The sequence below is a fragment of the Spea bombifrons genome, chromosome 12 (genome assembly GCF_027358695.1).
Source record: "Spea bombifrons isolate aSpeBom1 chromosome 12, aSpeBom1.2.pri, whole genome shotgun sequence".
Taxonomy (NCBI): domain Eukaryota; kingdom Metazoa; phylum Chordata; class Amphibia; order Anura; family Pelobatidae; genus Spea; species Spea bombifrons.
Window position 1 is genome coordinate 4,517,109 of NC_071098.1, and position 14,386 is coordinate 4,531,494.

At 44.0% G+C, this 14,386-nt stretch overlaps 1 protein-coding gene across 1 annotated transcript; it reads right to left on the bottom strand.

Annotated features, from left to right (window-relative positions):
* Positions 1 to 1,606: 1,606 nt before the first annotated feature.
* On the bottom strand, positions 1,607 to 11,357 carry TMEM51 (transmembrane protein 51). The gene is made up of 3 exons (XM_053452010.1): positions 11,241 to 11,357; positions 5,514 to 5,994; positions 1,607 to 2,167 (listed from the first exon to the last, which is right to left on the bottom strand). The coding sequence occupies exons 2-3, from the start codon at positions 5,858 to 5,860 to the stop codon at positions 1,765 to 1,767; spliced, it is 750 nt and encodes a 249-aa protein (XP_053307985.1). The 5' UTR covers positions 5,861 to 5,994; positions 11,241 to 11,357; the 3' UTR covers positions 1,607 to 1,764.
* Between the last annotated feature and the right edge of the window lie 3,029 nt (positions 11,358 to 14,386).

Here is a 14,386-nt window from a genome sequence, read left to right on the forward strand (position 1 = left end):
ACTTAGTGTTACCTCTAAAGTGATCTAGAACGACCTGGCTGATCCATTCTGACTTAGCGTTACCTCTAAAGTGATCTAGAACGACCTGGCTGATTCATTCTGACTTAGCGTTACCTCTAAAGTGATCTAGAACAACTTGGCTGATCCATTCTGACTTAGTGTTACCTCTAAAGTGATCTAGAACAACTTGGCTGATCCATTCTGACTTAGTGTTACCTCTAACCTCTTAGTGTTAGCCTTGCTGATACAGTCTGACTTATTGTTAGCACTAAAGTGATCTAGAACACCGGAAACATGACAACCATTCTTCCTTAAATAAATAAAAAAAAAAAAAAAAAATACGGGACGCAGCCACCATACTGCAAAGTGTTCACATTGCTTCTTTTATTAACAAAAAAAACTAAGGGCTATGAAATAATTTCCCTATTAGCCCCGTGACGAACTATATCCACACAAATTATACCAAGAATGAACCACAATTAACAAAATTAAATTGCATAATAGAAACACAGAAATCTCATCTGGTCAGCGCAGTTGTATTTTAGTGTATAGAATATATATATAATTTTATTATATAAAATGTTCCATTTTATGGTCATTCACAAAAACAGATGTGGAGAAGAATTCCAAGAGGTAAGGGGTCTGCTTTGTTCAAGGCAGGAAAAAAAAAATAGTGCAATTACTCTTCCTCAACCAACAAAGTCCCAAAACAACCCAATAAATGGATGAAATATTAAAAATATATATATATAAAAAACCAAAAACAAATAAATGAAACCATACAGTGTGAACGGTATTTCCCTTTAAACTATTTTTGCCACTCAAAACTTACTCTTTTTTGCTATTAAGTAACATAAAAGAGTCCAAATTATTTGTTTGCAGTTACAGGGAGAATAAAGAAAGAAAAATCTCGAAAGTAGCCCCTTTAGCAATGAAGAGATGAAGTTACAGTTTGGTCGACTTCCAGAAGCAGAGGGATTCCAGTTTATTAATGTAATTTTTTGACCTGATTGCCCATTTGATTTTTTTTTTTGCATCGTAGCAAAGACTGGAATTTAAACAAAAAAAAAAAACAACAGTATTTTACAAAAAATTTATGAATGAAGGTAAATTTAATTTTCAGTAGGAATATTTCATTATATAGAATTTAAATGAACATTTAGTGGCCGATGAGACTGACCACGTGCGCACCGTCGCCATCTAGTGGACATCTTGCTAAACGAACTCAGACGGCCAGAGATGCTTAATGTATACATAACTTTATAAATAAATCTGTCTTTTTTACAGAAACAACTTCCAAAGGAAAGGCGATTTATAGAAAAGTGATAAAAGGTTCTGTAACAAAGTTAACAGTTTGCGATGTGCAGCAGTTTGCCAATAAACGGGTTATTTGCTTGTCAACGTCAGATGACGACACGGTCGAGAAACCCACAGGCAGCAAATTTACCAAAGGAAATAATTTTGAGGTCAGAATATGTTGGTTTTTAGGAGTGAAATATTAATACTCAATAATGGGAAAAAAAACTATATGGAAGAGCGGACATCCACCTGCGGAAGGTCCCATTAGGCAATAGAGAGTCATGCAGAAGAGACACAAAGTCTGATGACCAATGTCCGGCATTGTAGCAAACGTGTTTTGCCGGTCATACGACGTTAATGATGATGACCAGTTGGTTGGCCAAGCATTCTAGAACCGACATACAACCGGGGGCCAATGACTGGTCGTCACCGGACTTGGTATACGGTATGTCCGGTACGGTAGGTCTATGAAGGCTGGTTTAACCCAAGTTGCTTGTCCTCGTACAGCGGCGGTGGAGTCAATGGTTCGATAGCGGGAGTCTTGGACGGATTGCTCTGACCAGATAGATTAAGCCTAAACTCCTTTAAGTGAAGCTTATCCGATTTGATCCTCCGAACGTTTAAGGGTTTTTTCTCTTTCCCCGACCCGGAATTCGTCCTCGGGGCCTGTCCCGATTTAGCGGACCCAGCATTGGGCCGAGTTGGCGTCGACTCATCGAGCTCCGTTAAGGACTCGTAGGAAGGGAGGGTTATGCTCATTCCCTCGTGTTGGTCAATCTCGGTGGAACGCGACGGCTCGTACCCGATCCTCATCACCTCTTCGTAACTGGGGGCCGTGTACCTGGGAGCGTCCGTTTCTTCTTCGGGGCTAGAAAGAAAAAAAGGAAATAAAGCAATCAGAAGTAAAAACTATGCTCTACAGAACGAATCCAGACAAGGTGGAAAATGTTGCCCTATCTTGGTATATTGAGGCCAACTGTTCCCCCCACAAAACATAAAATAAAGATCCCTGGGTCATATATGCATAATAGATTGTAAGCTCTCATGGTCAGGGGCACTCCGCTCCATCTGTACTGTGTTAATCTTATTGTCAAGTTGTATATTGTTGTTAGTTTTAATAACTATGCTTTTGTTACAGGACTGCGGCTTCTGCTGGCATCCTACGCGATGTAACCAGAACTCCTAAGAAGACAGATCCGTCCTCGATTGGCAGAGAGAAGACCAACGAGTCCTGCTGCCCTTGAGCTTGTGACATTGTCAGCATCATAAATACAACTCAACTCCCATCAACAAACGGCACCTACACAAATTACTGTTCGGAACACAACCTGCAAACCATTACACAACATCGGTGAAAAAAAAACAAAAGGACCTTTCAAGGTGGTCGAGGAACGTTCTCTTATCCTTCCGACTACACAAAAAAAAAACAAAGATCTATAGGATTATTTTATTATTGCTTTTGAATGTTTATGGAGGTTTATTTCTGCAGGTTTTTAATATTTCTCCAGCACTTAATCGAGTGACACAAAAGCCGACACTGATAGGCGTTTCTTCGGTGTCTTTATAGGATTAACCCTTCACCTCTGCTAAAGTTTGTTGCTGTAATGTTTTGTCCAAGTGGAACAGAACCTTTAAAAAATGTAACAAGGGAGGACTGTTTGATACAGAGTCGGTTTCGTAAGGAAGTTCTTTGAAGTTTTTAATTATATCCTCTGCTCCGTGTGCATGTTGGTTAATCGCGTGATCTGCGGCTACTTCCTCCATGTGACTTCGTATGTCGTGTAAACATGTTCATGGATCGCACACGCGAGTCACGGCGACTCAGGCGCGCGATGTGTCTCTAGAGACTTTTCCATCTTGGAGTCGTTTCTTTTCCTTACAATCAGCGAGGAGAGATTGTGTTTTCTTACCGGGGGGGGGGGTAGTTTACAAAAATTTGTAACAAGAACAATGAAATTAAAGGTGCTGTTCCACTTTTTTTTTTTTGATAACTACCGTACTAAAAAAGCAGAAAAAAGTTGTAACCATAGAAACTAAAAAAAAATAAAAAAACTGCTAGTCCTACAGACAAATACGACACTAAAGTTACAAATAAAGTATGTATTCTAAAGAATTATGCCAAAAAATATATAGAAGAATATTTTAAAATGAACGGTGTCGAAGACCAAGCAAAGGATTTTTTTTTCTTAAATTGCCAGAAACTTGGCTGTTTTCAGTGGACAAAATTCATTATTTTTTCTATTTTAATTTATATAGCGCCAATAATCCCCCCAGGGCTTCTTACAGTCCCTACGCCAAAAGGGTCCGACTAGAGCCGTCAGACTAAGACGAACCGATACATTAGGTGAAGAAGACTTGGCTGACAAGCTTACAATCTAGAGGGTAAAATATAGGAAATTACTCAAAGGCTCACTGGAAAAATTTAATTTTAAATATCAGGAGAATTTGCAGAATAAATCATTTTAATAGAAAATGTTTCTGGAATTCTCATCATTGGGAGACGCAGAGCGACCACCTAGTCTGCACCAAGCGAATTTACATACATCCCAAAAACACGGATTAATAGAGAGACGGAGATCGTTCCTAAATCCCAAACAAACAGTCTCGTTACCCCCGCCGCATTTCATGCGCAGATTTCCAGCGCGTTTCATGTTCCCGAGCGTCTGAATCGATATATTCAGTAAATGTGTTTTTTTGAGACGATTTCATTTCATTTAAAACATAAATGAACCCCGGATCTGATGACTCTGCCCACCGATTGGCTGCTTGCAGAAGCCAATGAATGACGGGAAATCCAGTACGATGACCTTTCGGCCAGACTCTACAGGTCCGGATCTCTAAGCTTCTAGAACACGCTCGCTATTTGGTATTCCTGCAGGGAAGAGGATATTCCGGGCGTCATCCAGAACTCCGGAAATAAAATCCAGATCAAAAAGGAATCCGGCAAAACATAGACAGGTTTACGAGCCGCTCGGAGCAGCCGTGGGAGAACCCGCCGAGCCGGCATCTGTTTTAGGGATCGCGGTTCAAACAATTTCCACAAACAAGGAAGAACGATCAAAGCGGGCGTTTGTGAATAAACACGTAGTCTCAAAACGAGGCTTTCTTGGGAAGACGCGCCGCTCAAAACGAGCAACGATTTCACGGACTGTTTAACTATTGGGAGATCCAGGTGGCCTCAAAGGGTTAATACTAGATCTCCCTGCGCGGCGCCGGCTGCGTGAGCGTGAAACCGATCCATCCCGGTGCGATTTCAACTCCTTTCTTACATCGGACAATGTGAATAAAAAAACACTGGAACGGCTCGCATGACCCATTTATCCAGCGGGAAGGAAGCCTCGGCCATATCATTAACCCTGAAGTTCCCGCTATTCTCACGGGAACGGAATGTACAACCCAAGATAAACAGCGTCTTCCTTTATACCCTAAAAATAAAGCATTTCTTCATTAAAGACGAAGGAGCTCCGGTGCTTGAGAAGCCGTCTTATTACATCAACCAATGGAATGATCCAAAAAAGAGGCGCCGTTGCATTCGTTGCTATGGTAATTGACATTTTTTTAATACATCTATATAATTAGGAATTTATTTTTAATTATCCTGTCTTTATATTAAACTTGTGTTTAATACGAAACCATGACGCGCGCGTTCCGAATACGGAGACAAATGTTTTATTTACAGCCACAAAAAAATTAAATAAAAGCAGAATTTTAAAGCACATCAAAATGATTGAATATGCATTCTTTTAATAAATAAATAATAATAAAAAAATTCCCCTAAGTAGAAGCTGAAGCTCAGGGGCTGCAGCTACCCTCCTCCTCCTCCATCGTCTGAGTATTCTTGGCAGGAAAAGCCTTCTTACCGAAATAAAAATCACTTTCTGCAAAACATTAAGAGCCTTCTAGCATGACAAAAAAACAAAACAACTTAATTTAAGGCCCTTTTCAAATCCTATAGCAACAACCAATAAGCTGGTGCCTTCGAGTCACGTGACAATTAAGCGTTCCCGGCAAAATATACGAATGAAGCAAACTTCACATGATGGAAATAAGGTTTGGTGGCCCAGCAGTAGGATAAAAGAAGTTTCTACCGTTTGAGCCGCTATTAAATGATTTTAATAACCAAACAGATGACGGAGGCAAAAAAATAAAAAAATTAAAATAAAATAAATAAAAATCATAATTTGTACCCAGATCAGGCCCCCGTTCTCGCTTACCCCTCTCCATTAGCCGGCGGGCCGTGCGTCTCCTCGTGGGCGATCTGAGTGCCCTCCATGCTTTGCCTCCGCTTGCGTTTGTTCCGGATACTCAGGCAGATGGCGATGAGCAGCAGAGCGATCCCCGACCCCACCAGCACGTACGCCACCGAGAAAGTCTTGCTTTTCAGGTTGGTGCCCCCGTTGTTCTCCGGCTGGCTGCTGTTGCCCTGGGGAGATCCCGGGTTGCCGTTGCTGCCGAATCCCGGGACCAAGTTCCACACGGCCATCACCACGCCGAGGACCAGCAGCCCCACGCCGATGGCGGTCAGGGCGTAGTACGAGCCGGTGGATTTGGACTGGGCCATCGCTGCCACCAAGACCTCTGCGCGCAGAAAATATATAGAGAGAGCGTCCCCCGCGGGCCGGTTATACCATCCTCAGAAATATACCGGAAAATCCAGACTTCGGGGGCTTCATGACGCAGCCATCATAGAAAAACCTACCGGAAAAAAAGGATATCCAATTATAATAGATTGCAAGCTCTACAGCCAAGGATCTCGTACATCTACTTTATCAGAAACTATAAGTCACTGTACTGCGCAGATACATTATTCATCAAAAAAAAGTAACTGTCTGATCGGGGGGCCCAGGTGGTAGAATGATCAACTCTTTATAGATCTCCGGTCAGAGTTTGGGGTACGGTCCTGGAGACCCCCCCCTCCCCCCCATCTCCGGAGGGATACTGAGAGCATTCAGAGGAGGCGCCCAAACTTATGAACAATTCGCAGGATAAAAATGATTTTTTTTTTTTTAAAAGGATCTTATTTGATTTATTTTATGAAGTCCGATGCGATTGACGTTTGATGAATGCACAGTAAGAGTTAAATCTCTGTAATAATGTGCCGTTTGGGAATCAGCCTGGATCAGCCGCCCGGCCGCCTCATTGCTGGGCGTTAATTTATTACTCTGCAGGTCATGTGACTCAACTGCAAATAAGAGATACCGTTACACCTGTGTCCACGAGCCACGGGACCCCGCAAACAGCCCTGAAATCACCGACAAACTACCCCCGGGGAGAGCAAATATTTGACTTTCATGGTAAACATCACCCGTAGCCCTACTTTCTCCCTCATCACCGGGGACAGTCAAAGATCCGCAAATAAGGACACGAGGGACGTTACTTTTTGAGCCATTCGGCCCCCATCTAGTCGCCCGTTTCTCCCGCTGTAAAGACTCAAACCTTAATCAGTCGTTGGTCTCGTCTTAGATTCAGGAGCCGTATGCCTATCCCATGCATGTTTAATTCACTTACTGTATTACCCTCTACCACTTCTGCTGGGAGACTGTTCCACTTATCTACTACTCCCTCAGTAACATAACTTCCTTCCATTCCATCTAAGCCTCTGACCCTTTAGCTTTAGATTATGACATTTTTCCTCCTCCTTCGTATCGGCAAACATTTAGTTTCTTATCCAGAATCAGCAAGTTGAGAAACGGTTACAGAACGCGGTGATTGAGCAAACACGAGCCGGCCTCATTTTTTTTATGTTTCAACATTGTTTGTTTTCTAAATATTTACAATTTATAAAGGAAGGGCACAAACGTGAAAGAAACCGATGGGGCAAGGTCCTCGCGCAAGAACACCATCCGCTCAACACGAGCCGAGCTCATTTTTGAAGAAGTCAAGGCAAAAATAGTTTTAATTATTTATTTTAGGGGCCAGAAGTGATATTTTAGGAGCACCGGCTACCCTCCGGACAAACGGACCCTCGAGTCTGGACCCAAGTGTCTCAACTGGGAAAGACAAGCCGGGGCAGGTGAATCGGTGGTAATCGTGGATCATACCATCTGGCGGAGTTGGAGAGGGGGTTGTAAAAAAAAAAAATAAATAAAATAAAAAAAAAATGTAATTAAGATTTTTTATTTGGCTAAATAAATGACGAACCCACGATTACATTTGAATCATCCGGTGGCTGAGGGTGCACCGCGCTTCCGCATGACATCACCAGGCGAACCGTTTATGCAAGAAAACTTAGTGATTTCATAATTTAAAGTCACACGTTTACCATGGCAACTATACTTTATGTAGCACATAACCGACTATTTTGTTTATTTACTAACATATTATATATTAATTGTGATTATTTACTAAAAAATACATATAGATGTTCATTTTCGTAAGATATTACAATTATAGATATATATTGTTTGTAATAATATTTATTATAGTTTGTATACCACCTGTACAGATAAGTCAGGCGATGTTTCCTGGTTAGAACCGGCTGGGGTTAAAAAACAAAAAAATATTAGCCCGGTAAAACAGAAATGATCCAATCGGGTTAGAACCTCGAAGTAAATAAACGCGATCTGCCGCCTGGCTGGTCGTTTAGATGAAACGGGATAGAAGAGAAGTTTTTTTGTGTTTTTTTGATACATTGTAACGGCGCTGACAGTTTGTGTCACACGAGTTTCGTCTCCTTGAAATAAAAGATCCGTCTCGGTCCGGGGCTCCGCGTCGCGTCCGTCGTCGTTCATTGTGCCGCCCGGAGAAACGCGATGGATATCCGCAATAAACGATATATTATATTTCAAGCCGATAACAGCAGAAGCGCAACACGAGACGGACGCTGGGGGGAGGGGGGCCATGGGACGCGGGGGGGGGGGAACAACGCAGCAAGTTCCCATCGGAAAGATACGTTTTACGACTTATTAAAATAACTGGAAAAAACCCCAACATGCGTAGAAAGGCAACCAAGCGTTAAAGGTGCGCAGCGCCGGCGTCTTAAGACGGGATTTTGTTGGGTAAACAGATGCTTCGGGTTGCTTGTTATCAAAATAACTCGCTGGCGCGTTTCAAAGATCCGCTGCGAAAACCAGTTTATTAGAAAAGGACGGCGAAGGGTAAGGAGCACGGGAGGGGCGGGGCTCGCGAGGTAGTGTCACTCAAACGGCAGCGCTAAGGTGCACGTGCCCTATTCCGCGCCTGCGCAGTACGCATCGCCAGACAACTACCGCTTTCCCAAAAAAGAAAATAAATCAGGACTGTCCGGTGCAAAGCGGGACTGTTGGGAGGTGCGGCGCCATGAAAATAATAAGAACAGAGCTTTCACCTTAAAACAGATGCAATGTTCTGGCATTACACAGGGGCCAGGGCCGGAGCAGGGATGACTAGGCCGTCCCGGCACTTTAAGGCCAGTGGCCATTCTGGGCCCGACGACTGATGTAGTGATTTAAGTAAAGTTTTCAGTTTCTACGGCAACGGCCAATCATTGCTTTCTTTTGGGTCACATGACAATTAAATGTTCCCAGCAAAAGTTATAAATGAAGGCAACGTTTAGAAGATTAAAGCCGAGTAGGTGGAACGGCACCCTTAAAAGGAGGATTAATCACCAAAGACATAAAACCTCCTTATTTGACTGACTAACACGTCCAGTCCGTGTTAATAACGTCGTCATTTTTTTAATGGGTTATAAACAATACAGATTATCGAAACATCGAAACAATGTCAGGGCTGGGACTTTATTTTCTGCTCCCAGAAACCACACGAGTCTCTTTATCGTTTACTTCTATTTCCCGGAAAGAATATTATTAGTTACTCCTCAGCTCATCCAAAGCGGTGCCGTCTCGTTAACCTGCCGCTCACCGGCAGCTCGGCAGTTTTTTTGGGTTAAATAAAGAGAAGGCTGCTGAGAAAAGGCCTTTAGAACGAAGGACAATGATGAGCGCGTTACGGCCATCAATCCCCATGGGGTAAAAGCCCGGAATTCCGGAGGGCGCCTGGTATCCATGACTACCAATTTAAAATGAAGTGGTAAATCGGGACACTTGGGGTGCACGCATTCACAATCCGAAAGCACAGCCACCAATAACTGCCCTGTAGTATTTGCACCTTCTGCTTCCACTGGAAGGCCGCTCCATGCACTCACCACCCTGTCCTGTTTTCTGGGGGGGGGGAATCAATGTGTAGAATCACTGCTTGGATTTACCCCGTTCTGCTCGGTATAGTACGCAGCCTCTTTTTTTTGGGCCAATAGTGATGAGAGTTGAAGTTCACTGGTCACCTCCGCACTCCGATATATAACCCGTTATCAGCAATGATTGCTACTTGACATTTCAGATGCGGCCGTTCTGATTGGCTGTTGCCAAATCAGCCTCATTTTCCGCTTAAGTCACCAGATATCAGCCAACAGCCCCGAGGACCGACCGGCACGGAACAAAAAGCCGCGTTTTAGCCAAAAATAAAGATTCCGCGGACGTTCGCGATCTTTTACACTCTCGGCGGCAACAAAGTATCAACTCAACTCTACAGCCATAAAGCGACTAAATCAAGCGTTCAAAGATTATTTTCTTACAACATTTCCCATGAGCTTTCGTAATTCTGTTCAGACTTCTGAAAATAACCGCGCCTGGCGCAGCTCAGAAAAACGTCGCGTTTCGAAACCGGCGAAATCATCCATTTCCTGGGATATTAATAAATCGGAAGCCGTAAAAAAAAGTATTTCATTGCTAAATAAATCAGGCGTTTTGGGCTCCTCTGCGTGATTCACGATATTACAGACATAATAAAGTAAAGTACGGGAGGAGACAAACGCGTCGGAGAGATCAAAAGACAGTGAGACAGAAGAGCTGACAATCCGAATCCCATCGCTCTAATTATGGAATATCTTATAAAGATATAAACGCAAACCTAAATAATTGGCTAAAATAACATCACAATTTAAAATTAGTGATTTTTGTTTCAATAAAACGATAATTTTTATCCCAAACAAGAAATAATTAAGGAGGAAGCGAGTTCTTTAGATATAAAAAAAAAAAAATTCAACATCATCTAAACCCTGAATTAAAAAAACACGTCCCAAACACACCCCCCGGGTGTCGAAGCAAAGCGGCAACTACTGCTGAGCCATCTCTGACACCGTTACTAAAACCAAGGAATTCTTTTTGGAGACTGGAAGATGTGAGATGCGAAGCAGGACCGGTTCTCTCCCACTATTAGCGCATCAGGAATAAGGAGTTGCGTAGTCATCGCGCGGGGTGTTAAACCGGTAGAGGCGTAAGGGCCGCGCGACACAATGTATCGCTCTCTTTCAAGAAATCATTACGGAGAATTACAAACCGACGGAGAAAATTCCAAGAGTTTGGGTTGAGAAAAAATAAATAAAGTACTAAAATTTCACTCGGCGCGAGTCGGAGCGTCGGCCATCTGCTACCAGTTGGCCAAGTTCCTCGAGACACCGTATGGATCGTACCTTATAGGAAACATACTGTACATGCGCAGCCAGAACGAGTCTTGTTGTAACAAGTAGATACCTCCAGCTTCTCTCTGCCGTAACGCTACAAGGTTGCTGCCGGCCCCAAAAAAACTTTTGTAAGCACCGGGGCAGACGTTAGAACGGGGATACCCTGAAAGGGACTCTCAGCAAAACTTCCCTCCTCCAAACTTGTAGCGAAGCCCCCCCCTCCCGGTCTGGTACCCCAGGGACCCCCATGAATTGGGCTTTGTTTGAATGGGGTCTGCTAAAAGCCAAGTTATAGGATAGATAGGAAAGCGACAGAAAGACGATGCGTTATAAAGGGCCGACCTCGGCCGGTTCCTCCTGAGGGCTGAGATAAGATTCTTCGTCCTAAACGAACTCACCTGCGACTGCCGGTTTAGTGAATACGTCCCACCGCCGGGCGCGTGGCTTACCTCCCACCCCTACCCGGGCGTAGCCTGCGCCCTTGACCCAGGAGGACCTCTCTTACCTGTTTCGGTTGCATTGTAGCCCCGGGGGTCTCCCTCCTCCAGGTGTATGAGTACCCGCGCGAGTCCCAGCTCCCTGAGTGCAGCTGCTCTAGTACTGGGAAGGTGAGTTGAGCCGCACTCACACCCCCGCCCACCCCCACTTTCAGGAACTGGGAGTGAACTGGTAACGACTTCCCAGGTCCTAAAGCTCAGACCGAGTCAGGAAGTCAGAGACAACCCGGTGCTAAGCGTCTTGGACCTCTCCGGCACGCAGGGGGTTAAAGCAAGCAGCCTCCCCAGGCGGGCCAGAGCAGCCTCGTTAACCCTTTCACTGCCGCGGAGGTCTACTTCCTCCCAACGATCCCATAGCACAGACAAACAGCAGGAGACTGAAGACGTCACGGCCGCGAATATAAAGAGGGGCCCGGGTGTAAAGTGGGGAAAGTTGAGCGCCACTTAACATTCCATTCGTTGCCATGGTGATTGCTTGATTTTTTTATTCCTTATCAGTTTGCAACACAATTTTTCTTGATAAATAACCCGTATGGTGAGGGCTGCCAGTTAACTCTCTGAGTGCCAGAGAGCCGGCTGTCATCGTAAATAGATTATAAGCTCCTTTGCGCAGGGCCCACCTCAATGTTTGTTTCTGTAAATCCTGATTGTTACGTGATGCACTACTTGTTATGTCCTGTCTACCCATTGTACAGCGCTACAGAATATGATGGCGCTATATAAAACAATAAATAATAATAATATAATAATTTGCTAAGGTAGGGGGCACTTATGTGACACGCGGTGAACACACGGAGATGTAGCACGGGTGATTCTTTTCATGGACGGGTACTGCGGGGGTAACAAGCCCAGTGCCCGGTCTAGGGTGACCCCATCCGCCATGTTTTCCCCATGTGAAGTGCTGCCCCCTGCAGTGAGCGAGAGGTATAATTCCCTTCCATGACTATACTTCCCGCGCCCTGCGGGGGGCAGCACTTTACCCGCGTCGGTCACCAATATGCGGAAACCATATGTATTAGAAAATGTGGCCAATGGGGTCATCCTCCGTAATGACAGTTTAAATGGTACATGGCTCGCACCTTTGTAGGATCCATCACATCCTAAAGTGATCTTTAACAATGTAGAGCTGGATTTTTTTGATCTGCAATTCAATGTTTTCTCACCAAACTCACCCTTAGAGCTCCAATATAAACTTTGGACTGCTAGATAACCCCCCCCCCCAGCAGCTCTCCATACGCAGACTCACGTGCCTGTATGTATGAACGGACACTCCTTTTATTTGAGTGTCATACAGGTGAGCCGCATGGCTTTCTGCAAACAAGCATCGTATCAGGAACAGAGTATAGCAGGACTTGACCCTTGGACTCGGTGCCGCTTATCCTCTCCCTCTACCGATTTTCCAGTCTGATTTCCCAGCTCAGCCCCAGTTCTGTTGGACATCACCCCACAGCCCATCATTAGCCCATCTCGTGTCACGTCGGGCGGCGGATCAGATTTTATTAAACCAACTTCCCCGGAAAGCGCTTATTCATGAAATATTGTGGTTATTTAACCCCTGAAGTGCATCTTCTCCTTGCTATTAGAACGGGATTTGAAGGTTTATCTCGACTGACTTCTATATATATATATATATATATACACCACCGTTCAAAAGTTTGGGGTCACTGAGCTGTTTCCATGGCAAACAAGGACATTTCTCGCTGTAACATAATTGCACCTGATAACGGGTCAAACATCCAACGCCCTCCGTGTTTGTACAGGAAGTAATATGTTAGGCTGGTAACAACGTAGCAATATTCTAACTGTGTTACTTCCTGCCGTGGAGTAAACGCTATTCCTGAGGCAGGAGGAGATGTCTGATGGTCTATTGCCCCAGGAGGAGGCAAATCCAGAAGCCATTGTTTCTTGTGGCAACTGTATTCCTGTTTATTTACCGTGACAAAACCTAAACCCACAATATGGAACTCTGTCATCGTTAATTAGATGTGTTGCAAGGAAGAGGGTGGTAGATATGTGGAACAGCCTCCCAGCAGAAGTGGTAGAGGGTAATACAGTGAGGGGATTAAACATGCATGGGATAGACATACGGCTCCTGAATCTAAGACAAGACCAACGACTGATTAAGGTTTGAGTCTTTACAGCAGGAGAAACGGGTAGACCTGGCCAAAATTCTATGTTTCTGTGACGAGGACATGGTAACCAAGCAACAAGAATGTTTAAAGGGACATTATCTGCACGTTTCAACGAAATATATCGGAATAACGCGTAATATTGGTGTAACTTGGTGTAAGACTTCAAGTCTTTTTTTTTCTTCTCTAAACACGTGGAAATAATTATTGTTGGCGTTTTTCTGGCTGTATAAAGTATATTTATATTGTATTTTATCCGCTTTGTTACCGTTTTGCTTCGATTGTTAAATAATTGAAGATTTTGTTCCAAATACAATCCATTTCCTTAATATGGCAGATTATTCAAATAACGGTTAAATAATAGCCCCAGCTGCAAGCAAACGACCACAATGGGACCATCACGATTGCCCCTCTTACTGGGTATTTTTTTATTAGCCCGCATTAAATCAAAGGTTAGCCATGTGTGATGACCCATAAAAGATCTTCTTGTGAACTGACCCATGATGCAACAAAATAAAAACCACAGCCGTCCAATCACAGGACACTAAGTGATGCCTGGCAGCTACAAATGGCATAGCTGCCAACAGTCTCGTCCCAACAGCTTTTCTGATTACCATTTCTGCTGGTAGATACGTACGGGGAATACTCCAACGGTGGCATGATGTCACACTGCCTACACTGCCTGCGAGACATCACACACCCTTGGGTGTCCTATAGGAGATGTATCCCCTGTTATTAGCCATAAGTCCCTGCAAGCAATTTGCTTACAGAAAAAAGTAGCTACTTTACATTCCTTCCGAAACTCTGCGCTGCCACCTGCTGGTAGGTGAGAAAATTACAGACCAGGAATATGCAAAATAAACACAAAAACATAAAATATGACAGCAGAACCGTCTAGTCGCCCATTTTTCCTGCTGTGAAGACTTAATTAGTCGTTGGTCTCGTCTTAGATTTAAGCTCCTCTTCCACTTCTGCTGGGAGGCTGTGTCACTTACCTACCACCCTCTCCACCGAAGACATAGAAT